The sequence below is a fragment of the Grammomys surdaster genome, unplaced genomic scaffold (genome assembly GCF_004785775.1).
Source record: "Grammomys surdaster isolate TR1022 unplaced genomic scaffold, NIH_TR_1.0 314, whole genome shotgun sequence".
Taxonomy (NCBI): domain Eukaryota; kingdom Metazoa; phylum Chordata; class Mammalia; order Rodentia; family Muridae; genus Grammomys; species Grammomys surdaster.
In genome coordinates this window covers 410115-435227 of record NW_021604733.1, presented here as the reverse complement: position 1 = coordinate 435227, position 25113 = coordinate 410115, and the positions used below count along the sequence as shown (strand labels likewise).

The 25113-nt window shown below is 43.6% G+C and overlaps 1 protein-coding gene across 1 annotated transcript in view; it reads right to left on the bottom strand.

The window, feature by feature from the left end:
• Positions 1 to 25113, bottom strand: part of Nol10 (nucleolar protein 10) — a 75296-nt gene that overhangs the window by 29163 nt on the left and 21020 nt on the right. Inside the window, exons 11-13 of the mRNA XM_028777750.1 lie at positions 24453 to 24602; positions 20440 to 20506; positions 14986 to 15038 (exon numbers count right to left, since the gene is read on the bottom strand). Coding sequence (XP_028633583.1) covers positions 14986 to 15038; positions 20440 to 20506; positions 24453 to 24602 — 270 coding nt within the window. The remainder of the gene's footprint in view (positions 1 to 14985; positions 15039 to 20439; positions 20507 to 24452; positions 24603 to 25113) is intronic.

The window sequence follows — 25113 nt, the reverse complement described above, 5'->3', positions numbered from 1 at the left end:
GGGAGCTTTCTTTTGGTGTGAAGGACCCAAGAGTTAGACGGTGGTGACAACATGATTCTGAATACAAAAGAAGCCACTAGATTATACCCTCTAAAAGTCAAACATTAGAGTTTTTGACAAAGTTGCTTTGCAAAAATCACATGATGCACATATCTAGAAGATTCTACTCCACCATTCCTGCCTTTCAGATGGGGACATTCTCTAGGGGGCTCTGGCCAGCTGAATTATCCAGGTTCCCATCCTGAAGTATGCTTCTCATGAGATCATACAGACTGCCCCTCATAATTAGATGCAGTTAACATTTCTGGCAGAAGTCTTAGGGAGTGTGTGCCAAGATTACCACAGAAACACTTTCTGCATTAGGTGCTCAACTTTGTGGAACTTATATTTGTATCAATCTTTATATCTTTTCATTTGTTTCCAAATTTGGTATTAAATTGAGTTGGAGGCAATAAGTTGGTTCTGGGAGCCAACTTACAGGAGCTATTCCTGGCAAAGCTAAGCCACAGAGAAGGTCAGAACGATCCAAGTACTTTCAAGGCCCCACTCCACAGCCGAGAAGACTTCTACTAAATAGACCCCCGTCTCAAAAACCAAAATGGGGGGGGGGGGGGAGAGGGAGAAGGAGGGAGTTTAAACCCAACTCATGAGGTAAAAATGAAACATATCTTTGTCTGCTTTACATTAAAAAATATGAATGACATAAAGGGTCTTTTAAAATTAAGTGTGTGTGTGTCTATGTGTGGGTGCAGTATTATTGAGGCAAGAAGGAAGAATCAGAGCCCCTGGAGCTGAGTTCCAGGTGGTTGTGAGCTGCTCTGCATGGGTGCTGGGAATCAAACTCAGGATCTTTGGAAGAACAGTATGGTTTTTAATTGCCAAGCAACCTCTTCAGCCCCACAAATGGTATATTAAATAATATAAAAACACCTCAACTTCCATTTTCCTTCAGCATTGATCGAAAAACCAAACAAGAAGGGCAATGTTACCACAATTTCATTTTCTGTCAGCTATATGAGAAACATAGATTTCTTTTCTTTCTTTTTTTTTTTAAAAAGGTCTCCTATCCATTCTTACCCGAGAAACCTGGCCTTGCATCTAGGCTACAGACTACAATTTGATGTCTATCATCATAATGCACTTGAATTCCAGAGCATTTCCTAGAGTTCACACCCAGAGCCTGCAGTAACAAGATGCTGAGCGACATCCTATGCTTAAAGCCTTTTCCTCTTACACCTTCCTAACTGCTAAATTCAACCTCACAGGCCCCACAGACATGAGAGGCACCAGGCCAACTTTACCACTGGAGAATGGAGTTATCTCTTTGATCATGCACCTGGAAGCAAGCACTCCTGAAATCTTGCTTTGTCGTTTTACTCTGCCAAGAATCACAGATGGTTTAGTATGTTGTCCTTGTTGTCAGCACACCAGTTGCTTCCGTTCTACTTGACTTCCTGCTAGCAAAGGACATGCTAGTAAGTCCTCATCACACTCTCTGTGCTTTCAGAATCAATCCTGAAGTTTATGTAAAACCAAGGATACTATAACATATAAAAACACCCAGGGAAGGAAACTACACAAAAACAAAGAAAGAATAAAACCATTAAGGTTTATGACACTTTCTCAAGGCTGTACATTTTAACAGCACAATCCTAGGAAGGCCAAAAACTCTCTTGCCCCTCAGTGGCTACTCATTACCTTCGGTGGGGGGGGGGCATGCATGGGGACCAGGAAATCCTGAAGGAGACATTTCAAACCCAGCAAAAAGACTTCCTATGTCCCCAAATAAAGCCAAAGGAGAAATGGAAAACAAACAAACAAAATCCTCCAAACTAAAACAAAAAACACCAATCTGGACTCAATCAGATAAAACGCCAACTTCAAAAGTGCTAGACAGACTTTAATGCTCACTTTTCCCTCTGAGGTCAACTAAGACTCTCACACATCAAGGATCTGAAGATAGCAAATGTGTGTGCAAAGCTGTGAAAAGGGAAGAATGTGTGTCCTAATAATCTTTTTTAGTGATGTCTCAAGATAGATTTCAAGCACCATGCAAAAACCTAACCATTATTATGGCTGTGAAGAAAGCTTTACATAAAAGTAAATAAATAATCTCAGAATAAAAAGAAAGGAGGAGAAGTAGAAGGAGGAAAGAAAGAAGGGTAGAGGGAAAAAAAGTGGAAAAGGTGTAAGAGTTAAAGTGGAGAGGGAGAGAGATCCTGGGCAGGGAAGGAACTATGCTATTTGGTAGGAAACAGCTGTTCTTGGTGAAGCAAAGATTTAGCTCCACAGTGCTTCGCAACCAAAGCAAAGGAAGAGGACCAGTGGCCTGGTAGAAGGAAGCACACCAATAACTCGGGAGGAGAGACCCACTTCTGAAATTGAACTGAAGCAGGCTATCACAGGCCTGTCAGGCCCTTTCAGGATGTACAGCACCTTTTAAGAGAGATTTACAAAAAACAAAACAAAAACAAAAACCCCAAAAAAAAACAAAAACAAAAACTTTATCTGACTTCAACTGTCATTTATGAAGACCGAAACTAAGTAGTCTAAGTTACATGACTTAATGGCCAAGACTGACTCTGGTATATTTAAGGATGCATGGTCACTGCTAGCCACATGTGGTTATTTAAAGACATATTAAAATGAAAACAAAATTAAAAGACTCAGTCCTTTAGGCATCCTAGTCACATCCCAGGTAACCCTGGTATAGAAAGGACCAGGCCAGACCCCAGTCTGCTCCTTGACTATGGATACAATGTGACCAGCCTATTGTCACAACAATGGGTAAATAAGGAACTTGTCAGCAGGCATAACAAACTGTTGCACATCCACACAATCAGTCTTGACCTAACAGAGAGAAATAAGCTAGTAAGTAAGCCGCAAGAAGGGATATAGGAAACCCCAAAGCAAATTACTATGGGAAAAGTCAGTCTGAAATGACTATGTAGTGGATAGAACTGTATATTCTAGAAAAAAGGCAAATCTAGAAGACAAGTTAGAGGCTAGGGGCTTCTGGGGCCTGCAAGGCTGACAGAGGGAGGAACAGGTTTTGATAGGACACCATCATGGTATACAGTGGCACAGACATCTGTGAAAATTCACCAATGCACAACACCTTGAGTGGCCAACTAATGCAAGGTGTGGACTCTAGCTGATGACGGTGAATCAGTGTGGCTTCAGCAGGTGTAGAGATATGCCACTCTGTATAGAATACTGATAGGAAGGCAGGCAGGCATGAGAACAATGTCCTCACTGTTCTGTTGTGAGTTAGAAAGTGGTCCAGAAACAGTTGTGATGAGCACATGGATGAGGGCATATGGTCATGGGTAAATATGCAAGGAACAGACAGGCACACTGACCTTTCCTTCAGTGTCCCAGTACCACCAATTACCTGTCACTTGATTCCCAGCCAAGACTACCATTGTGTTCCATAAGAAGGTATGATGGTTTGTATATGCTTAGCCCAGGCAGTGGCACTATCAGGAGGTGTGGCCTCGTGAGAGTAGGTGTGTCACTGTGGGCATGGGCTTTAAGACCTCATCCTACCTGTATGGAAGGCAATATTCTGCTAGCAGCCTTCAGATGAAGATGTAGAACTCTCAGGTCTTTCTGTACCATGCCTGCCTGGATGCTGCCATGTTCTTGCCTTGATGATACTGGACTGAACCTCTGAACTTGTAAGCCAGCCCCAATTAAATGTTGTCCTAAGAGTTGCCTTAGTCATGGTGTCTGTTCACAGCAGTAAAACTCTAACTAAGACAGAAGGTAACAACATACTAAGTGGTTTGTATCTCTAGTCACAGCTACATAGGAGGCTGACACAGGAGGATTGCTTCAGAGCTGGAGTCTGAGATCACCTTAGGCAACACAATTGAGACCTTATGACAAAGAAAGCAAGTGGCCAGGGAGTTCAAGGTCAGTCAGCTTACACAGCAAGAGCCCCTGCTTTTAAAAAATTAAATAAATGAATTAATTTTAAAACAAATAAATAAATAAAAATAAAAAAGCAAAGCCACACAAAGCTGCTCCTTTATGGGGGAAAATTCTGTGGAATGGGGCCCAGAAGTCAGATTTGCAGAAACACAGACAATGGAAGGACAGACACATTCGATAGCTCTCTTACTTTGTCTGAATAAGCCCAAATGACTCCACCTTTCAGCTACATGTCTGGGCCTTTGCCTTCTATTTTTAAGAAAAGAAAATACAGCTACTGGCAATATTAATAAAATGTGTCCTGATTTCAGTCCGACATCCTCAGGCAAACCCAGCTACTGTGCAAACACTGCCCTCTACTTCTGCCATCTGAGTGACGTCACTCACGGGAAACTGGCTTACAGACTTACTTCCAAAGAAGAATGACAGAGAGATCAGCCTGGAAAGCCCCAAGATGGGGGAACAGAGCTCGTAGGCAAGGCCTTGGGTCATCATCAGACTCAAACTAGTGTCAGACAGGAAGTCATTCATTTCAAGAATGAACATTAGACATGTGCCCACTTAAGAAAAAAACAAGAACCATTTGATATACTAACATAATGTAACATATGCCATATGTGTATCAAATATTTCCACATGTAAATCACACATTTTTAAACCAATCAGAGCTGAAAGTAATGTCTGAAAATGTGGCAGGATGCTCAGAAAATTACTTCCTGATTAAACACATTAATGCCTTAGGTATGTCTGCTATTTTTGTGGCCCAATAATTTGGATGGGAAGTGGAGAGGGTTTCCTCTGTTAAGAAAAATGTCACAGATACTGTTACTGCCCAAGAGTGTTTAGATTAGAATAGGAAGCTCCCATTTCCTCTTTGGAAAGTTGAAAACAGAGCACACATTGCCATCGAACACTGCGTGTTTCCTCTCACTTCACAGTTATAAGCATAAATGAACAACAGTACCAAACAAGAGCCTTGTTATTCATGAGCCTTGAATAGTAAGCTCACACACAGAAAAAACCTCACTTACCAAGAAATGCTGTGTGAGCTTGGGTCAATAAACAAACAAACAAACAAATAAACAAGAAAATAGAAGAGCACTCCTGTCCTTTTGTTGAAAAGTTAGTGAAAACATTCAAAACTTGGATTCTGACTCCTTCACCCTCAAGCGTGCTGCTCAATAGCCTCACATTAGCCTTCCCTTAAGTCAGCATCCACAAGATACCCATCCTTCCAAATCTCCCCACAGACCCAGCTTTCTCTCTACTCCTTTCTTGGAGGTGAAGGTTAAGCAGATGTCCTCTGAAGACATCAGCAAACTATCTGTCTCTCAAGACAAATCTGAACTTAATCAAAGTGCTAGCACCATGTCTTCACTCAAACCCTCCTCTCTTACTCTGGCAGCTCCGATGTGTCTGTCCTCATCCCCGAGAGCTCTTCCTACACTCAAGAATGGGCAATTTCTGCTTTACTCCAATTCGTTGGTGTTTCCTTACCTCACACACGATGCCTTTAGGATCTCACTTTTCCTTACATCTTGAAAACATGCTTTCTGAGATGGGTTATACCTGATAATTCCTGAACTTGCAAGTTTCACCAATCCAGAACTACAGAAAAATTTCTCAATGAATACAAAGAATTTCAGGAGGACCCCTCATTGTCCCCCCAGTTATATATCCCATGTATGTGGGCATCTCACAGGCTCTTGGATTTCAACAGCTGAACAAAGTCTTCTGCTGTTTTTCACAGATATGGCTGCTAAGGTCTTCCTTGCCCATTCTAAACTTTCTAACTATATCTTATAAATCTTGTTCCCCCCCCTTTTGTATTTTAGTCATTATAGTTAATGCTTCTTAACTTCAATTTCATTGGTTTAAACTCTTACACAGACAGCAGGTTTTAAAGTCAAGTGAATATAATCAAATGGAACAGAAAATTAACTCAGAATGTCATGGGCAATGTGGTAGCATGTGCCTGTAATCTCAACACGTGGAAGGTGAAGGTGAACGTAGGAGGCTCTAGAGTTAGGGTGCATGGTGAGACCTGTCTCACAAAGAAAAATCTGGTAGCACAGACCTATTGTGTGATGAGAATTCTAGAATTTTGGTTTCTTAAAAAAAAAAAAAACAACAAACCACAGAAATATGTTTCTTTTTAATCCTAGGAGTGAGGATGGGGGCTGCTATGCCCCCTGACTATGACTTGCTTTGTGCTCTAGCAGAAGCGTGGTTTTGTCAGCTGCAGACAGTTTCTGCAGTTGTGTTGTATTTGGAATTCTGGGAAATTTTCCGAGGGTATATAAATGCTAGAGTCCCAGTAAGTGGCATTGTTGGCTGTTTAGGGAGATTGGTAGCAGTTTGTTAGTAGTCATCTTCAAAAAAAAAAAAAAAAAAAAGTAAAGAAAGAAATTAGATTCAGAGCTCCATCCCCCCCCTTCTCTCTCTCCCAGTGATGGGGGTGAAACCAAGGGTTGGGGAGGGGATAAAGGGTAGGAAAAAGAAAAACCCACAAAGTAGCTAAGACCAGCTATAAGCAAAGAGGAAACAAGAAGACAGAAATTAGATTCAGAAATCTCTCTCTCTCTTTTCTCTGTATCTTCTTTTTCTCCTATCTAGTGATAGAAGATAAAATGGGGAGGGGGGATAAAGGGTGGGAAAAAGAAGAACCTACAAAGTAGCAAGACCCAGCAACACTGTTGTGTCAGCCACTTGGCTGACTGAGACAGGAGGAATCTTGTGATTAAGGCCAGCCTGGACTAAAGAGCAAGCCTGGTTGCTAGACTGTAGAGCTAGCCTGTACACTTAGTAGGAACTTATCTCAAAATAAAGTTCGAAAGGGCTGAGGCTGCAGCTTAGAGGTAGCAGACTCCGTGGCATGGTAAGAGCTCAGCGTCCATTCCTAGTCCTTCAAACAAACCAAATCAAACCTTAAAAGCCCTTTGGCATTCCCTCTGTTGAGTAACACCACACAAGCAGACGCTGTGCCCCCAGTGATGAGCCCTGGCCAGAAGCCCACTATCTGAAGTGACCAGGGGCCCCTCCAGTGTGCTGTCACTGTGAAAATGTGGAGGAGAAGCAACAGTATCTGTCCTCGTGCTGCTGCTCATCCACCACAGAGCACAACAGAAAGAACTGCATGGCTGCTACTCCAAGCTCCCCAGAACTAGCTCTCTCCTAGACGCAGAAGGGAAGGACCTGGCAATCAGAGCTGAAAGAAAGAAGGAGCCACCACTTTCCGCTGACAAAGCTCTCCCAGTTCAGGATTAGTCCAAGACAGGTGCCCAGGGAGCAGCAAAAGGCAAGCCCTAACTGAAAACACTCACTCTCACCCTGACCAGGAGACAGGCTCAGAAAGGCCAGTACTCATTCAACTCTACCTAACTCCGAAATCTAAGCTCTTCCCATGGGCGATAAGGAGTAAGGAAAGAAACTCTCGATCCAGCTCTGCTTGGATCTGACCTTGAACAAATAATCCGATGTCTCAGCTATAAATCAAGGTTCTGGCTTAGCCGACCTCAGATTCCTTCCTGCTCTCTGTTCTAGGCTTCAAAAGCTTCCTCCTCCCTTCAAAGCACACTCAACACGCCTGCAGTGGGGAAGCATTCAGCAGCTACTTGTCTAGCTTGTGTTCTGTCTTGTATACCTTCTACTTGCTGGCAGAGACCCTGGGGAGTAGGGTTTTTTTCCCCCCTTTTTTTCTTTTTTTGGCCTATAGCACTACTTCCCCAAACCAAAGGAATCTGTTGCTACTAGTCCTATAAAATAGAGATTTCTAACACAATTGCTTCTGTTACTGTATCCAACAGTTCTCGGATTCAATGAGCCTTTTATAGGAAAATGACATCAATCATTTCCAAAATTTATGTGCACACTACAGCACACTTCAGCACATGGCACTGTGCCAATAGATAGCTCATCTAGGGAGCTCTCTCAAGTATCAAGTTAGTGCCCAAGATGAGCCTATGCTGGGGCAACACCACAGGGCCCATCTGGCAGGGGACTGAACAGAACTTGCAGAAACTCTAGTGAACAGTACAGGTCCATCCATGAAGAAAAGCAAAGACTCTGTCTGGCCTTTCACACGTATGCCACAGCAGCAATTATGTCCTACACCCAAAGCAACTTCTGCAGAAATGTCAATAAACACACAGCAAAAGCTCCATAGCCTTGGCTTTCGTCTCTTTTTGTAGTTTTCTAGGAAAAGGATTAAACCAATCTGTTCTACAGTCAGAATCACCACCAAATCTCTGGAATAAAGTCCTAGCTGTAGAAATCTGTCAGCATTCCAAAACAAAGGTGCTGCGTCAGTCACATCAGGCTGCTCTGTGTTGGTTGATCAGAATGTGCCTCCAGAGCCCAGGAGCCCAGGCTGCGAAGACCACAGAACAGGCTCCACTTCTGTATTTTAATATGGTAGCAGAAGAAAACTACTCCAAAATGTCAATCTGGTCTTAAAATGGCTATGGCACTACAAAGCATCCTTGTCAAAATATACAGCCGCTGACTGGAGCTGCCGCCATCTGATCATCAGATGTCTCACGTGTATTTGGTCACTGATTTTTCAACACAGGTGGATCTAAAGTGAGACAAAACTGCTTTGGGTGCCGAGGAAAAGTAACAACTTCCCTTCAACCCATGTTTTATTTACTGGCGGGGGGGGGGGGGGATACACAGAGAAACAGATAAGGAAGCACAGCGGGGTATGAGAGGGCTCTCAGTCATATGGTCTGCAGCACAGGTACTTGGCTGTGTCATCAGTGAGAATGCTGAAGTGCACTGCTTTCTAATAAAGCCTTGCTTACAAAACAGGTAGCTAGTCTCACCAGGTCCCTGGTCTACAGTACAGCATCAAGATTGTCTGACTCTAGAGTGATGGCATCTGACACAGGTAGCCAGGAGCAGCCCAAAACGAATACCAAAAGCTGTCTGGTGGTCGGTTAGCTCCACACACTTCTGGAAAGGCTTCCTCTGTGTCTCTGTATATCTCCACTCAATGTAATTTTATTCTATGTGAGCATCTACATTTCTAGACTTCTCTTAGGATCTGCTTATGAAAAGCACCTGCTTCCCTTGCTTAATTATTAGGTTGTTAAATATTTCAAAAAAATTTTTTTTGTACTATGTGCAAGAGTCAAACTCAGATTTTTTAAAAAAAAGTTATCCTTGAACAGTTTTGGAGTTGTCTTGGAGATGCTGCACAGACAGATATGAGTAAACGTTCCTTGTCCAGGCTCCATGTGCCTTAGCTCCCACAGGTGAAGCCAAGAAGCAGCAGAATTCAGCTCTTTTGTTTTTCTGTTCAGACAATTGGGATGTATCACCCTGGTAGAGTGCTTGGCTAGCATGCACAGGCCCTACATATAATCCCTGGCTGCCCTGGTTTGCTTTCTACTGCTGTAACAAACACTGAAAACAAGTTGGAGAGAAAAGGGTTTATTGGGCTTACAAGTCCCAAGCACAGTCTACCACTGAGGGAAGTCAGGGCAGGATTCAAGCAGAATCGGGGGCAGGAACCATGGAGAACTGCTGTTTACTGATTTGTTCCTCATGGCTTGCTCAGCTTACCTTCTTCCTTTCTTCACAGCCTGCCCTCATCTTTCCTTCTTCCTTTCCTTGGGGCAGGGTTTCACTATGTAGCACTGGCTAGCTTAAAACTTACTGTGAAACCAGGCTAGCTTTGAACTCACAGAGGTCAGTGTGCCTGCTTCTTCCTCCCAAGTGCTGGGATTAAAGGCATGTGCCACCATGTCTTGCTTTCTGACACCACCCAGGACCACCTGCGGAGGGCACCACTGCCCAGAGTGGGTTGGACCCACCCACACCATACATTAATCAGTAATCAAGAAAATGCCCACAACCTTGTCTATGGGCATCCTGATAAAGGCAATTAATACCTCAATCAGGGCTCCTGCTTCCCAGATCACTCTAGCCTATGTCAAGCTAACAAAAAACCAAACAGCATACCAGTAGTTACCCCCACCCCCCAATCAAATTCCTCTCTAATAAGTTCATTTTGGTTAATATATGGCTGGCTTAGCTGGCAATCAAGTCTATTTGGTGACACCTGTAAGTAGAAATGGTTTTACCAAGATCTATTTTCAGCAGGGTGAGAGGAGACAGAGAATCTGGTATCTAGCCTTTTCTTCTACCTTACAGAACATCTTAAACTGTGCGAGAAGTTAGGACATTATTCCGAGCAAATGGATAGGCTACCGGATCAGTTTTAAGCAGAAGATTACAGGACTGATTTATATTTGTTTTGTTTGTATCTTTACTGTTAAAATATTTAATCAGTATGTTTTGATGATTTATAATATGCAATAAAAGATACAGAAAATATAGAATTTTTCCTAATAAACTATTTTGAACTAAAATAACTGCCAGGATTGAAAGATAGGTTAAGTGGCATTTCATATAATCTTTATAGTAGCTTAAATGTATGTTTCAAACAAAATTGAAAACATATACCTCTAATTAACTCAGTTATTTTGTATTCTAAATCAAACAGCTTTCAAAACAAATAATAATACATTTTCCTCTGATAAGCTGCATATCCATTATGGAGCATGCAGACAACTCAGGATGCAGGGGCTCCTGGCTGCGGAGCCTAGGAACTTGTAGGAGCTTGCTGTACACAGAGCCTTGAACATCAGGAGCATTCCCATTGGAGTGTCAACTTCAGAGCTGGGTTCTGAGGTGGGTGCCATAGACCACTTGAATTCCCTCAGGAGTCTGCAGTTGTCAAAGGTATTCCCTATGCAGAACTAAACTGAAATCGAGTCAGAGCTGTTCTTGTTCTGTATTACTCAACTACTGATAAAGTAGACACTGAAGCAAGTGAAGAAACAAATACAACTCCCTTGAGGGAGAACAAAGGCCAGGACTGGGAAAGCGGGATGAGGATGACGGGAAGCCCACTTGGTCTGTCTCCCTTGCATATGTAAGGGGTGGTGCACTAAAGTCAGGAACTGTGTTAGTCTCCAGAGAGTCCAAGTATTCAGGAAAGATGGTATCAGCTAGAAGGGCAGAAGCGAACAAGCTGAGAGAACATCACGCTGTCTTTTCTGTAGCACAGCCTGCAGGGATGTGTGGGATGGCTGTACTGATTTATAAGATGTTCGTACAAATCACAGGTCAGACCTCCTAAACTTGGCACAAGCCATGTATTAAACACACAGTTCTCTGGCTCTATAGGCCTCAAACGAGCCTTTGAGCTAAATGCAGCTCTTAAGTTTGATATTTATCTTCCGGTAAATGGCAAGCTTTCAGCCCTGAGGCTTGCTCTTTGCTTTGAAGCAGCAGTAAAGAGAGCAGGTGCCAAGTGAAGACAAATGGTGCTGCAGAATATGATAATATGATTTGGTGCTAGAGCGGCAGGGCAGACCGTGGGGTCAGGAAGGAGAGCACAGGCCAAGCTGCAGTTCCGCACTCGGCCTAGCAAGACCTCTGCACACACTGGTCCCTCATGTGCAGGCGCCTGGGAGAGGGCTTAGGGCCCATTTCATATCCGGCTGTCAAATCTCAGCTACCTTGCTGAAACTCAGGGGCCTTGTGAGGCAGGCTTGTGAGTCAAGAGAGCAGCTTCTCATCATCTGGCCGCCACAGCTCTTCTTGCTCTTCTGCCCAAAGTCCTCATTCCTTGGAACAATAGCAAAATCCCCACTGTTAGCTGGGGTGCAGTTTAGGGGCAGAGTGCTTGGCCAGTATGAGGTGCAAAGTCCTGGTATGATGCCCAGTATAGGAAAGGTCAGAAAGGAGCAAGCAATCCCAAAACAGAACCAAAGAACTACATGTGAATAAGAAGTCTCCTCAATTTTAAAATAGCCCACACATGCCCAGCAATAAAATACAACAGAGAAACCAAGCAGGTGGCACACATCTACAATCCTACTTACTGTAAAAGGCCTAGGCAGAGCCAGGCAGTGGTGACTCATGCCTTTAATCCCAGCACTGGGGGGTGGAGGTGGGGTGGTAGAGGGAGGCAGATCTTTGTGAGTTCGAGGCTAGTGTAAGTTCCAGGACAGCCAAGGTTACACACAAAGAAACCCTGTCTCAAAACTGCCACCACTACCAACACCCAAAAAAAAGAAAGAAAGAATGAAACAAAACCACCATGACTACTCAAAAAAGAAGGGAAGGGAAGGGAAGGGGAGGGGAGGGGAGGGGAGGGGAGGGGAGGGGAGGGGAGGGAAGGGAGCTGAGGAAGGAAGAGTTTGAGGCAGCACAGGCTACATAGCTCAGGTTCTAGGCCAATCTGTCCAGACAGTGAGATCCTATCTCAAAAAGAAAAAAGAAGAAATATAGTGGAAATGACTGCTATGTAGCCCAGGCTGTTCTACTGCCCCTGCTCCTGAATTCTGTAGTCATGGGTGTACCCACTGTGCCTGGCTATTTTAGGTGATTATTTTTCCTTCCAGTGTTCAGTACTGAGCCCAGTGCCTGTGAATATTAGTTTTAGGTGACTTACTATTTTGGAGTTAATATACCTAAGATTGATTCTATAGAATTGGATACAATTTACTTATAAAACACATGTCACCACTCACAGTAGAGCACACTTGTTATCTCACAACCTTGGAGGCAAAGCCAAGATCAGAAGAGCTCTAGGTCATCCTTGACTACATAGCAGATCCCTGGCCAACCTGGGCTGCAAGACCCACGCTGTCTCTGTCTGTCTGTCTGTCTGTCTGTCTGTCTCTCTCTCTCTCTCACACACACACACACACACACACACACACACACACACACACACACACACAGCAAAACTGAAAGTTAAAAAAATAAAATAAAATCCACATATTTAACAATGTAACAGAAAAGACAATGTTTCCAAATATTAACAGCATCTATGGGGGCAGAGTATGTATTTCCCTCCCTCATACTTTGTGAAATACTGAAAATAAGAACATGGATACATTATTTGTGTAATTAAAACATTTGTGCCATTTCTGCAAAAGGTCATTTCACAATGTAAAAAATATCAAAAGGAAAATATTTTTATTCTTCGCCCACCTCTTCCTGGGAATGACATCAGCATGCATGCATGTGCCCTGGCAGAACCCAGTGTCACCCTTGTTTCTTTCCTCTTCCTCACAACCCATATCTAAACTTATTACCAAGCTGTCCTCCTACCTACACCTGCCTCCTCTGTGCCACATGGCACACGGGGCTCTTGGCCTGTACCGTCTGCTGTGATATCAGCCTGCACTCTGGAGCCTCCCTCTTGATGTGGTACTGGCATAGCTGCACAGTAAGTACGCCCTAGAGAAGGAAGTGACCACCCCTGACGGGAAGGTGGGAGCGAGGGAAAGACTTTCTTATGGTCCACATGCATCTCCACAGGTGGATACTGATTCCAAGACAGATTTGTTTCTTTCTCAAACAGTCCCAGGACCTACCAAAGTCCAGATGCTGAAAAAAAAAAAAAACAGCCCAGCACTGCCTTCCCTCATAGGGACTGCCACAGCCTGTCCCGGCTGTTTCCAGCTTAGATCCCATGTCATTTTCTTTGTAGAGACAAACAACATTTCCAAAGGGCAACCCTGGCTTCTTCCCTTTGCTGCCCATGATGTGCCAGGCTCCGCATGCACCCCTAGCACACACACTTACAGACCCTTCCCAATGTGGCACTTGCTCTGCTCCATGAGATCCTCTCCCTGAGCTCTCTCCACAGGCACTCTCCTGCTGCAGAGACGCTACTCCCATTCTGTGGCTCACCCCGACCCTACATCTAGTCTACAGACTCAAGCTCCAGTCTCTCCCTGAAGTTACTCTGGGCAGTTTACTGAGTTTCTCACAGGCACCTAGTCCACTCTGCAGGAAGGGTCTCCTCCCAGGTACTCTCAAAGAGCCCTCCTCCTACAGCTCATGGTGCAGACCTGAAGCCACCTTTCTTCCTGTTGTAACCCTGAGGAGGGAACAATTGTAATGCACTATATGCACTGTGTGCTGCAGGCATCCAGCATGGTGCCTGACACAGCTGATGCAATAAACAAATACCTATTAAGCCACAAACATGGGAAGATGGGTGAACCGGCATCCGTGAGGCTGGGAAGAGGAGCATATAACAATACAGGAGAACAGCAGCTTCCTGTTTGAACAGCCTTCACTTTATTATCACTCAGAACAAACACTACAGAGTGCTGCAGCATCAGCTTCCTAAGACGACAGAAACTCAGTAGCAGGTGGAGGCCAGTGAAAAACAATCCACAGACAGCCAAGCTACTCCAATGAAGACTTCCATAATGGAGGGCAGCAGAGAGGCCACTGCTCTCAAGTTCTCCAATGGTAACACCCATCACGTGTACCAGCTCTACATGAAGGCTGCCTTACTGACTAACAGGATACATCACTGTTTCTCGCCTATAGACCAAAAGGTAAACATGGACGCTCCTGGTGTAGAAGAACAATTCTTTAAGAATGACAATAAGATAATCTAAACTATACGTCATCACTGATAATCCTGAGGATCTGGCTTCTTGAGTGTGCAACTTATTTCTAAAAGATGCAAAGCTACAGTGAGGTGACTAGAAGAACACTAGACCAGTAGCTCTCAATCTGTGGGTCTCAGCTCCTTTGGGGGTTGAACAACCTTTTCACAGGGGCTGCATATCAGATACTTACATTACGCCAACAGTATAAAATTATAGTTATGAAGTAGTGACAAAAATAATTGTATGGCTGGGGGTCACCATCACATGAGGAACTATAGTAAAGGGTCATAGCATTAGGAAAGTTGAGAACCAGTGCTCTAGACTCTTAGTTTTGATTTAGACATCTACTTAGTCAACAGCTTTAAGTTCTAGATTCTGAAATACTTCCCAGCAAAACAAACAACAAAGCATATCTGAAGACTACTAGATTTCAAGCCTACGCTAAACAGCACAAAACAATTGGCCAACAGAAGACTGAGATATTACTCTACTGGGCCACAGAGCACACTATAGCCACAGTGAATCTACAGTGCAGCAAAACCACAGAGCCCAAAGGCTGTTAACACTATCAGTTCAAACACAAAAACTCTCTGTGCCTGCTCCTGATGGCTCTTACCGGAATGTAGTAAATGCCCATCTTGGGAGACTCATTGGCAGTGAGAAGCATTCCTAAAAATAAATACAATGAACAAGTTAAACCAGTGACAAGAAGTACCCATCTCTACAAACTGTAAAATGCTCGAGTTGTCCTTTAGTCAGTCTTGCCTTTCTAGGCAGGAGACCTCAGCTGTAGGAGTGCTGACCCTGTCTGTGAACTCCCTGGCATAACGAGCTAAAGCTCCAGAGGCACTCGGCTCTACACTAGGTCTGGGGAGGTTCCAGCTTCACAAATAAGATGTACAGTCTGAGAATAATAATGGAGAGAAAGGCTCCCCTCTTGGAATCAGAATTTCTTCATTAAACTTCACAGCCAATTGAAGACCAAAACAATTATAGGAGTGTTATATAGAACTTCTCCCAAAAGACCTGTCAGGGTTGGAGAGATGGTTCAGTGGCTAAAAGCACTTGTTGCTCTTGTGAGGAGCCAGATTCAGTTCCCAGCACACACATGATGGTCCACAATGATCTGTAACTCCAGCTCCAGGAAATCTGATGCCCTCTCCTGACCACCATAGGCACCAAAAGTACATGTTGTGCATATAGATACATTTTGGCAAAACATTCACACACATAAAATATTTTTAAGACCTATATATCACTAAACAGCCCTTAAGAGTGCCATGATCATTTTAGGGAATTTTAAAAGAATGGCCACTAGAGAAATTAATTTTGGTTAACTTTAGTTAACTAAAAAGAGAAATTAATTTTAGCCTCTGTGGCATCCACATGCCAAGAAAGCAAAACCAGGCTGGAGGGCAACTCTGTCATTTAATAGAGAAGCTCCTATATCACAGAAACCCAGAAATCCATAATTTGTTGGCATTTAGCTACTTCCTATCAAGTGTTAGATGGTTCAATTGTCAGCAAGTATCCCCAAGTTTTCTGAAGCACCTCAAGGGAGCAAGATATTCTACAGCCAAACCTCTCGTGACTACACACAAAGTCAGCTGACATCTCCCTGACCCTTTACAAGGTAATGCAGGATCCTTTATAAGCTTGTATCTGATCTCAGCAAGCATGGCACCCTTCAAAATAAACATCACTGGCCCCATATAATTTGGAGCATAAAAACTCAACTCAAAACAGATAAAATGAAAAGCTTCTTATGTTATTAAATAAACCACTAAGTAGTCTAAATACCACCCAACAAAATGAAAAAGAATCCCACCATCTACATGGGATCTACTGGCTCGCCTTTTTACTGCTTCTAACATAATGTCAAACCAAATAGCAAAGGCGACTCCAAGAGCAGCACAAAGGCCACTTAAATCTAAGACTATGGAGTTAATATAGCCATCTTCTCTAATGAGCAATAGTGGCTTTTTGAGGAGACTGGCATTATGGACAGCATTTCTACTCAGTTTCTCAAAATGCTACTGCTCATTGTTCCTAAGAGAAACAAAACTGTTCAGGGAAGGAAAAGAGCCCAGTAACTGGAGTCAAAGACACTCTCCCCCAATGTAAGTGGTGACAATGACAAAGCAGTGCCCTACTGGGACACATACCCATATCAGAACTCATCTGGGAGTATGTCATGGAAAGGCTCACCAACACCCAAAACACAGAATCAGAAACTGTTTATGGAAGGTCTGCTCAGGGGGAGCTCCATGGGCATCTGCAACCTGCTACCGAGCTGGGGGATCAAAGTACAGACTGGAACTTAAAGCTTGTAGGCAGCACAACATAGCAGTGTCAAGAAAGGACAAAACAAAACCACAGGCAGTGTTATCCCAATGCGTGCTTGCTTCGCTAACTAGTCATCTTTACTGTAGTTTACCAAAGTTGTCAATTTGCAAAGGGTCAGAAGGCTAAAAGCACAGGGATTTAAAAAAAAAAAAAAACAGTAGGCAGGTGGCTGGCCAACTATGTCTAAAAAGCCCCACACTAGAATACACAGCTTCAGTGGCACTCTGGATGGCTCAAGGCAGACATTCTGGGAAGAGGGGCAGCAGGGACACATCTGCCTCATCTTCAGCTTCTCACTGACACGTGGAGCAGAAACTCCTCTTAGTGAGTACTATGTGCAAATGCCCCAGGGTTGTTCCTCACGCCATCCTGTTGGAGGATGCTGATGGAGACAAGAGCTACAGCATTTTCCACAGGCCAGCTGGTCTCTTGCAGCTCTCTGTGGTGGGTGAGAAAGCTGAGGGCCATACTGGGCGTAAGTGAGCCTGAAGCAAGACTTTTTCAAGTCCAAAGCCCGCCTTCTTCCCTTTTTGCCATGGCTCTGGACCTCTGGTCCTGCTTTAACAGGCTGGGGTGGGACCCAACACATGTATCATCTTTACATGCTTCCTGTGTCATCATGTCGTGCACACTGGGTCCCAGAGCCGTGCTGCCTCTCACAGTGCCCTGACCTGCAGAATGGCTGCTCCCTGTCTGGAAGCTGTGCAAAGAGCTGCCTGAGCAGTCAGGTAAGGGCCAGGAAGGCAAAATCACTTCTCAATACTCTGAGCTGCCTTGCAAATACAAAGAAACCATTATTAAATAAGTGTCATGATTAGGTCTAAATGACTCCAGAAATGTGTGTGAAAAAAGGAGGTTTTACCTTCTCTAAACTATGATTAAGCACACGGTGATGAAGACAAAGCACAGAGTGAAGGGATGACGGCTAAGGTAAAGCCAGCGCAGAGCACAACCTCTGAGCACAGCAAGGAGCCCAAGCCAACCGGCAAGGCCAGCACACACTACATCACCGTCTTGTGAAACAATTATTGGCTTAGCTGGCATACTCCTCTAAGTCATTTGACAGAAAAAGCCATTCCTTGTCCAAACCACACATGGTAAAGGATTCCTGAACACACTGAACCAACTTTATCCTCCCCACACCAGTGATCTGCTGGAATGAGACCTGACATCCAGGGCCTGCAGTTTGGCTTGAGGTGTGTCCATGATTTTTTTTCCCCAAAATACAAGGTTTCTCTGTGTAGGCACGGCTGTCCTAGAACTAGGTCTGTAGACCAGGCTGGCCTCAAACTCAAGAGATTTCTCGACCTCTGTAGAAGTAATTTTTATTTTCCTGGTGTAACTGTCGTCTTGGAGGCTTACTGCCTCCGTGTGCTAACCTAGTCCTGGAAGCTTTTAGCCTATGTACAATCTAGGCCTAGACTGTTTCAGCCTCTGAGACTTGCTGCTGAATAAGCTCACCCTTTCTAGTTCCTTCTGATCTCTCACTGGCTGGTCCTACTCAGCTGCTCTGGATCAACTCTTCTTCAACCTGACTGATCAATCTAACTTCTCTCAACTTCTTACTAAATTGCTCTGCTTGATCACATACTAACTTTGGCAATATGTTCTTATCTTCTGGTTCTCTCTGCAACCTGTTTATTACTCTGCCAGTAAAACTGCCTGCCTTCTCTCTCTGCACTCTCTCTTAAGTAGCTTCCCTTTCCTTCCTTTTCTCATGAGAGTTGGGCATATCCTATTCTATCAACTCTTCCTCTGATTCGTCACTTTGTCTGCCAATCAATTAGACATCACTTTCAACTGTGGGTGTTTCCTTCTACAAACTAACTTTACCTTCATTGTTTAGGATTAAAGGTGTGTGCTAAGAGCTGAGCCACACAACAACTACAAGTTTTCAGTAAATATCACACTCTCAGGGTTCATAGTGTGATCAAATATTCTGCAACATACCTCTGCCTCCCAAGTGCTGTGTTTAAAGGCCACACCCAGCTTGTCCATGATCCCTAAACCCAAACACACTTCATCAAGCATGTAGACCTGACTAAATTCTATCAAGTTGGGGGACCTCACTGCTAAATTCAATCAATCCTTCACTGCTACTTTAGATTCAGCATAGGCTAGAAAACAAGGTAAGTGACACCAGGAGGAACAATCACATATATTCAAGAGACAGACACTCTACCAGAAGACTGGCTTGACCTTATAGAAGTTAACAACACAGTAAGAAAGAGGGAATGCAGAGTGTGTGTGTGTATGCATATGTAGGTCTAGGTGCATAGGGAGAATCTCAATAAATTTAATCCCAGAACTTGGGAGGCAGAGGCAGGCAGATTTCTGAGTTCGAGGCCAGCCTGGTGGTCTATAGAGTGAGTTCCAGGACAGCCAGGACTACACAGAGAAACCCTGTCTCAAAAAAACAAACAAACAAACAAACAAAAAAAGAATAAATAAATAAATCCAAAAGCCAGGTAGAAAGAACAAATTGTGGGCCACTGACTATACAGGGTTATAATACGGTAAGTGATAGGCTTGGATTTCTTACTCATACTCAAAGCAGTGAGTGAGTCTGCTCTTTCTTCCAGGCCCCAGCTACAAAGCCACAAGCTCTGTCTCAGGTTCTACCAGTAATGCCTGGTCCTTTGATACTGCCGTATCCAATCCTGTGAAGGCTCTCCATTCACTCTTCTCCCTATTGCCCTAAATGGAATGGCTCCTACTATTTCCAGTCTCACATGTCCCCTTGGGTGTTTACACCCACTCTGGCTCCTTCCATGATCAGTCTGTACTTAAGAACATACTCACCTGCTTACCCAGACACATATGCTATGGTGTTCCAGGTGTTGATCTCTAGCAAGCAATCACTACCCCTCGTCACTGCCTAATGCTTAAATGCTAGAAACACACATGGCTTCCTCAACTCAGGACACTACTTCGTAGGTACTGCAGTTCTAAGATGGCCCACTCTTTATCTGTGTAGGCTCTCTGGTGACAGATGGAGCTCAGCTGATCAGGTGACCACCTGCACCACCTGTTCTTTCACTTCAGCCCTCCTACCACCCCGTTACTCTTCTGACGTTGTCTTCTTGGTGAATCACTTACCCACAAAGCCATTCTAATCCTATTCAATGACTGCCCTCCGCATAAGACCCTGAAAGTCTCCCCTGCTCCTCTGCCCCACTGCCAACACTGGCACAGTACTGTCTGTATATATACAGTAGGACACTTCAGGTTTTCCTCTATACCTGTGAGCAGAATTACTGAGTGTGTTGTCCTCAGAGGACTTGGCTTGAGTGGGAGAGTTCTCTTATTCTTTCCTCAGACCCCGTTTGAGATCTGCCCTGAAGGTACTGCTGAATTTCGAAACCTATCATATAATTTGCTGAACAGTACTTGATGCAGAGTAGCCCCAAACCTTTATTACCAGGTGACTCCATCTTCCTTCAAATCTCTAACCTCAATTTCCACATGCCATTACTAATCACATAAAAGAATACACCAAAATAGCACTTCACCTGCTGCCTGCCTCCATTTGTTACTAGTTTCTACTAATAGCTAGGCGGGCTGAGCACTGAGTCATGAGAGCACCATTCTGAATCATCCATACCACTTCCTGTTCTTTCTTCTTCCAAGTGGATGAAAAACTCAAGAACTGTGCTATCCAATCCAAGTGTTATCTTATGAAGTAAATACAGTTTAAAACTCCAGGGCAGGATTATGAGCCTACCTGAGCTGGGATAGAGGCAAACATCATTAAGGTCATGTTCCGGCTCCAACGAAGTAAATATTTTCCCCTAAAACAGTAAGCAAAGAGTAAATTACTGAAATCATCAAAGACAGCTTTCAGCAATGGCACACAGAGAAAATAAAATGGAGACACAACCCAGATAGTGTCACATAAAGGAAAGAACCTAATGGAAAGAACTCATACTCAAAAATCTTATTTGTCTTATCAGCATATCAAATATTCTTGTTTTAGAAATGAAGAAACTGTTGACCTGTTCAAAACAAAACAGAAGACTCAAAGCATCAGAGGTGCCAGGGCACAGTAGGGTGACGTCAGAGTTAGAGGGAAGCTGCGCAGCTGCACCAAACCCCAAAGAGACAACAAAGTACAACCTGGAATCCTGTGAGACCAGAGCATCAGTCACTGTACTGTGAAGGCTCTAACATTCCACTTTAAGTATGGGGAGACATCTACTGTACTACTGAAAACTAAGAAGAAGGCTCAGAAGTAGGCAGGAGTGGAAAAAGACAAGGAGAAAGAGAAACAAGGAAAGCAGGTCACACAAAGCCAGGTAATCTGTTAGTCAAGAGGAAGCATTTAGTCTTAAGAAACAAAAAGTACCAAAATGAAATTGATTGCTGTAATTACAGCGTGATGTCTTCAAATGGGGATGCTGACAAGTTCTACCAGCTCTTGCAGCGATAAGTCATTACCAGAAGACTGACACCAGGATGTGGTGCTCCCAGGGCAGAAGTGGGTGGAGCTGAAGCCCAGGCAAGATGGTTATTTTGTGGTTGATGAAAATCAGTAGGCAAGTTCTCATTCAGCACAAACCATGAAACTCACCTAGCTATCTCCCACTGAAGTGAGAAGGAAACAGCAAGGAAAAGAAGAGAACAAGAACTATGACAGCACAGTTCAATAGAGATGAAAGGGGCCATTGGTGCCAGAAAACCAGAACATAGGAAACATAGCAGTAAGGGGTCTGGAAGGACACATCTAAATGGAACTAGTCACTGGCTTTGGTAGGATGGGAGCCAGGACAAATGAACACCTTCTTAATAGTATCTTGGGAGTTCTTGGAAATAAGAGGCAATGTGGTAGCACACAAGTATAATCCCAGCACTCAGAAAGAGGGGGTAGGATGGTGAGTTTGAGGCCTGTGTGAGTTCCATAGTGAGTTCCATGTAAGCCTTATCTACACAGTGAAACTATCTCTAAATAAACACAGTGTATGTTCTTATACAATGAAAAACAATCAGGAAGACCACTTGTTGTTGTTATTATTATTTTGATCCAGAGTCTCACTGCATAGTCCAAGCTGGCCTCAAACTCTTGGTCCTCCTGCCTCAGTCAGCCTCTTAAGTGTGGAAATTATAGGTAAGTACACCCTGCATAGGTAAATAGTGTTTTTCTATCAATTAGGTAGGTTTGCCAGAAAAATTATTGGTCTAAGATATGAAAAGTCTCCCAGGAGCCTTCAAAAGCCCCAAACTCAAAGCCTACCAAGAAGAAAGTTTAACCCCTGCAAGCATCAGGGCGGTGTTTCCAAGAATTTAGGAACACCTTGAGCTAGTCATCAGCTGCTAAGTTAAACAGTAACTGGAATGGCTATATCTCAAGGAAGGCTATGAACACCAAGACAGAGCCAGAGGAATAAAGTAAGGTCACCACTTCCAGAGATTAAAAAAATGCAATACTTAGAAATAAAATCTTGAGAACTTATTTTTATTTTATGTATATTAGTGTTAGCCTGAATATGTTGTATGGCTATGCAACATATGCATACAGCGCCTGGAAAGGCTAGAAGAGGGGGTCTGATCCTCTGAGACTGGAGTTACAGAAGGTTGTGAGCTGCCATGTAGGTGCTGAGAATTGAACCTGGGTCCTGGAAGAGCAATCAATGCTCTCAACCACTGAGCCTCTCTAGCCCCAAAATGCAAAATTAAAAAACCTCAAATGTCCTGGCTAGAAAAAGCCAGAATGACAGGTAGCTGGACTGTGCCTGACTGACCAGTATCCTTATACCAAACACAACAGGTGCCTATAGAACCCAGTACCCACTCCAGGCAGTGAGTGCGAGGGCACAGGCCTTCTGCCTAGCATCATCTCAGCGTAGTTTTTAAGTTAACTCTTTAGCCTATAGAATTAATGTACATATTGAAATCAGAATTATTAGGAGTCTGTAAGGCTGAAGAGATGGCTCAGCAGTTAAAAGCACTTATTGCTCTTCCAAAGGACCTGAGTTCAGTTCCCACCACCCTAGTTAAGGCAATTCACAAAGTGCCTATAATCCCTGCTCCAAGAAGTCACCTGAACAATGTGGCAGACACACAGATGCACATATGCACATGAATAAAACTGTTTTTTTTTTTCATTTTTAAAAGAGATTAAGAGAAGTAATTGCTGTACTAAATTTATTTTACTGATGTAATGAAGTTACCTTCAGTCCTCTCAAAATGGTTTTGAGACAAATCTTACTGTAACCCAGGCTAGCCTTGAACTTGAATTGATCTTCCTATCTCTGCTCCTAAGTACTAAGATGACAGGCATGAACCATCACATCCAGCTAATACTTAGATTTTAAAAATGAAAAAAATCAGCCTAGGCATGGTGGAACCCACAGCAAATCTGATGTTATCCTGATACCCTGTCTTAAAAAAAATTGGGAGGTGGGATGGGGGTATGGTGGAGGGGAAGGATGGAGAGATGGCTCAGTGGTTAAGAGCACTAGCTGCTCTTCCAGAAGTCCTGAGTTCAATTCCCAGCAATCACATCGTGGCTCACAATCAACTGTAATGGAATCCCTCTTCTGGTGTGTCTAAAGACAGCTACAGTATACTCATATAAATAAAGTAAATAAATAAATAAATAAATAAATAAATCTTTAAAAAAAACCTTTAAATAAATGAAGTAAAAGTAGAAGGCAGATTAAAATCAGCAATACAGAACTATGTTACTTTTAAAATAACATTTGAAGTTTAGAGGAAATACTAAAATATTCCTAAGAAAACACTACTTGAAAAAAAAAAAAAAAGAAAGAAAAGAAAGAAAGCTAGCCAGGCCTCGAAGCACAGACATGTAATACTACCAACTGGGAGACTGAGGCAGGGAGATCACAAGCTGAAGGTCTGCCTAGGGTAGAGTGAGTTCAAGGCCAACTTGGGCAACTTACTGAAGCCCTCTCTTGAAGTAAAAAATACAAAGACCACTAAGGATGGAACCCAGTGGTACAGCACTGGCTAAGCACACACAAGGACCTGGGTTCAATCCATAGAAATACCAACAAAGAAAGACAGACAGATTGACCAATATACAAAATTACTTCAAAAGTACTTTCTATTTCTAGACCCTGCTTGTTTGAGATGAGGACAGGGTATGAACCCGGGACATGCACTGACTCTGGAAAGGAAGAAGATCAGCAGCTCCCAGAACTTTGCTGGGGTAGTCAGTGAGCTGAAAGGTTTCAGGATGGAGCCGGCCAGCTGGCTCAGCAGGTGAAAGCATTTGCTGTGCAGCCTGAATTCAATCCTGGATCCCACAGTGGAAGAATAATATCCACGTTGTCCTCTGACCTCCATGTGTGTTACAGCACATAGCCATCCTCACGGGCAGTGGTAATAAAATAAAATCAAGATGGTGGGGGCAGGACCGAAAGGCTCTTCAGAGGCAGATTGTGTTTCACAGAGACTTTCCTCTCCATCTAACACATGTCCAATAAAATGTGTGCTGGGGTGGCAACAAGCCTCAGGGGGTTAAACCCCTCACCGCCAGCCTGATGACCTGAGTTCATCCCTCCTCGTGCACAAGTGCACACAAATCAGGATGCTCCTTAACTGGAGGCATGTCAGCTTTACCCAAACACAGACCTAAAGTGACTGACCTGCTGGTTCCCAGATGGCTACTCAGCACCCCCTTCTCAAAGACCCACAGAAGCCTCCAAAGCACATGGAAAAAGAAGCACTGGGAACAGGCAAGAAAACCAGGGAGCAACTGCAGCAGAAAGTACGTACAGAGTCCTTGTTCCACATTTTGACAATTCTGGAGTCTGCAGACAAAACCAAATCCAGTGACTCCTGGAAATGCACTGACTTGATGGGCAGCCCGTACTGGTGATCCTTAACTAGCAATGGCTTATCTGAGCGAAGATCATATAACAACACCTAAAAGAGAAAACAGTTCTAGTCAGACAAGCCATTTCCAAACAACACATTGAATACGCAGTGTAATGGGAGCTGGAGAGGCAGCTCAGTCACTAGAGTGCTGACCCAACACCCACAAGTTCATTCCCCAGCCCGGCAAAACAGCCACGGTGGCACATGCCAGTAGTCTGAGCACTTGGGATATGGAGGCAAGAAAATCAGAAATTCAAAGTCATTCTTGGCTACATATGAAGTATGAAGCTATCGTGGGAGATAGGAGACCCCTCCCCTCCTTACACACAGACATACACATGAAGAAAAGAAAAATAAAAAAGTTGGAATAATGACTGCCACCTATTTCATAACCTTCTATGAACATGACAAACAAATTCAGTCAGAGCCTAACACTAAAGTCAGCTCTTGGAACAGTTTTACAACTTTAACGCTGGCAGTAGTTTTTAGATTTACTAATTTGACAATTACTGATCTATACTAAGAAAGGAACGAATGTTAATAAGAATGTTTCACTTGC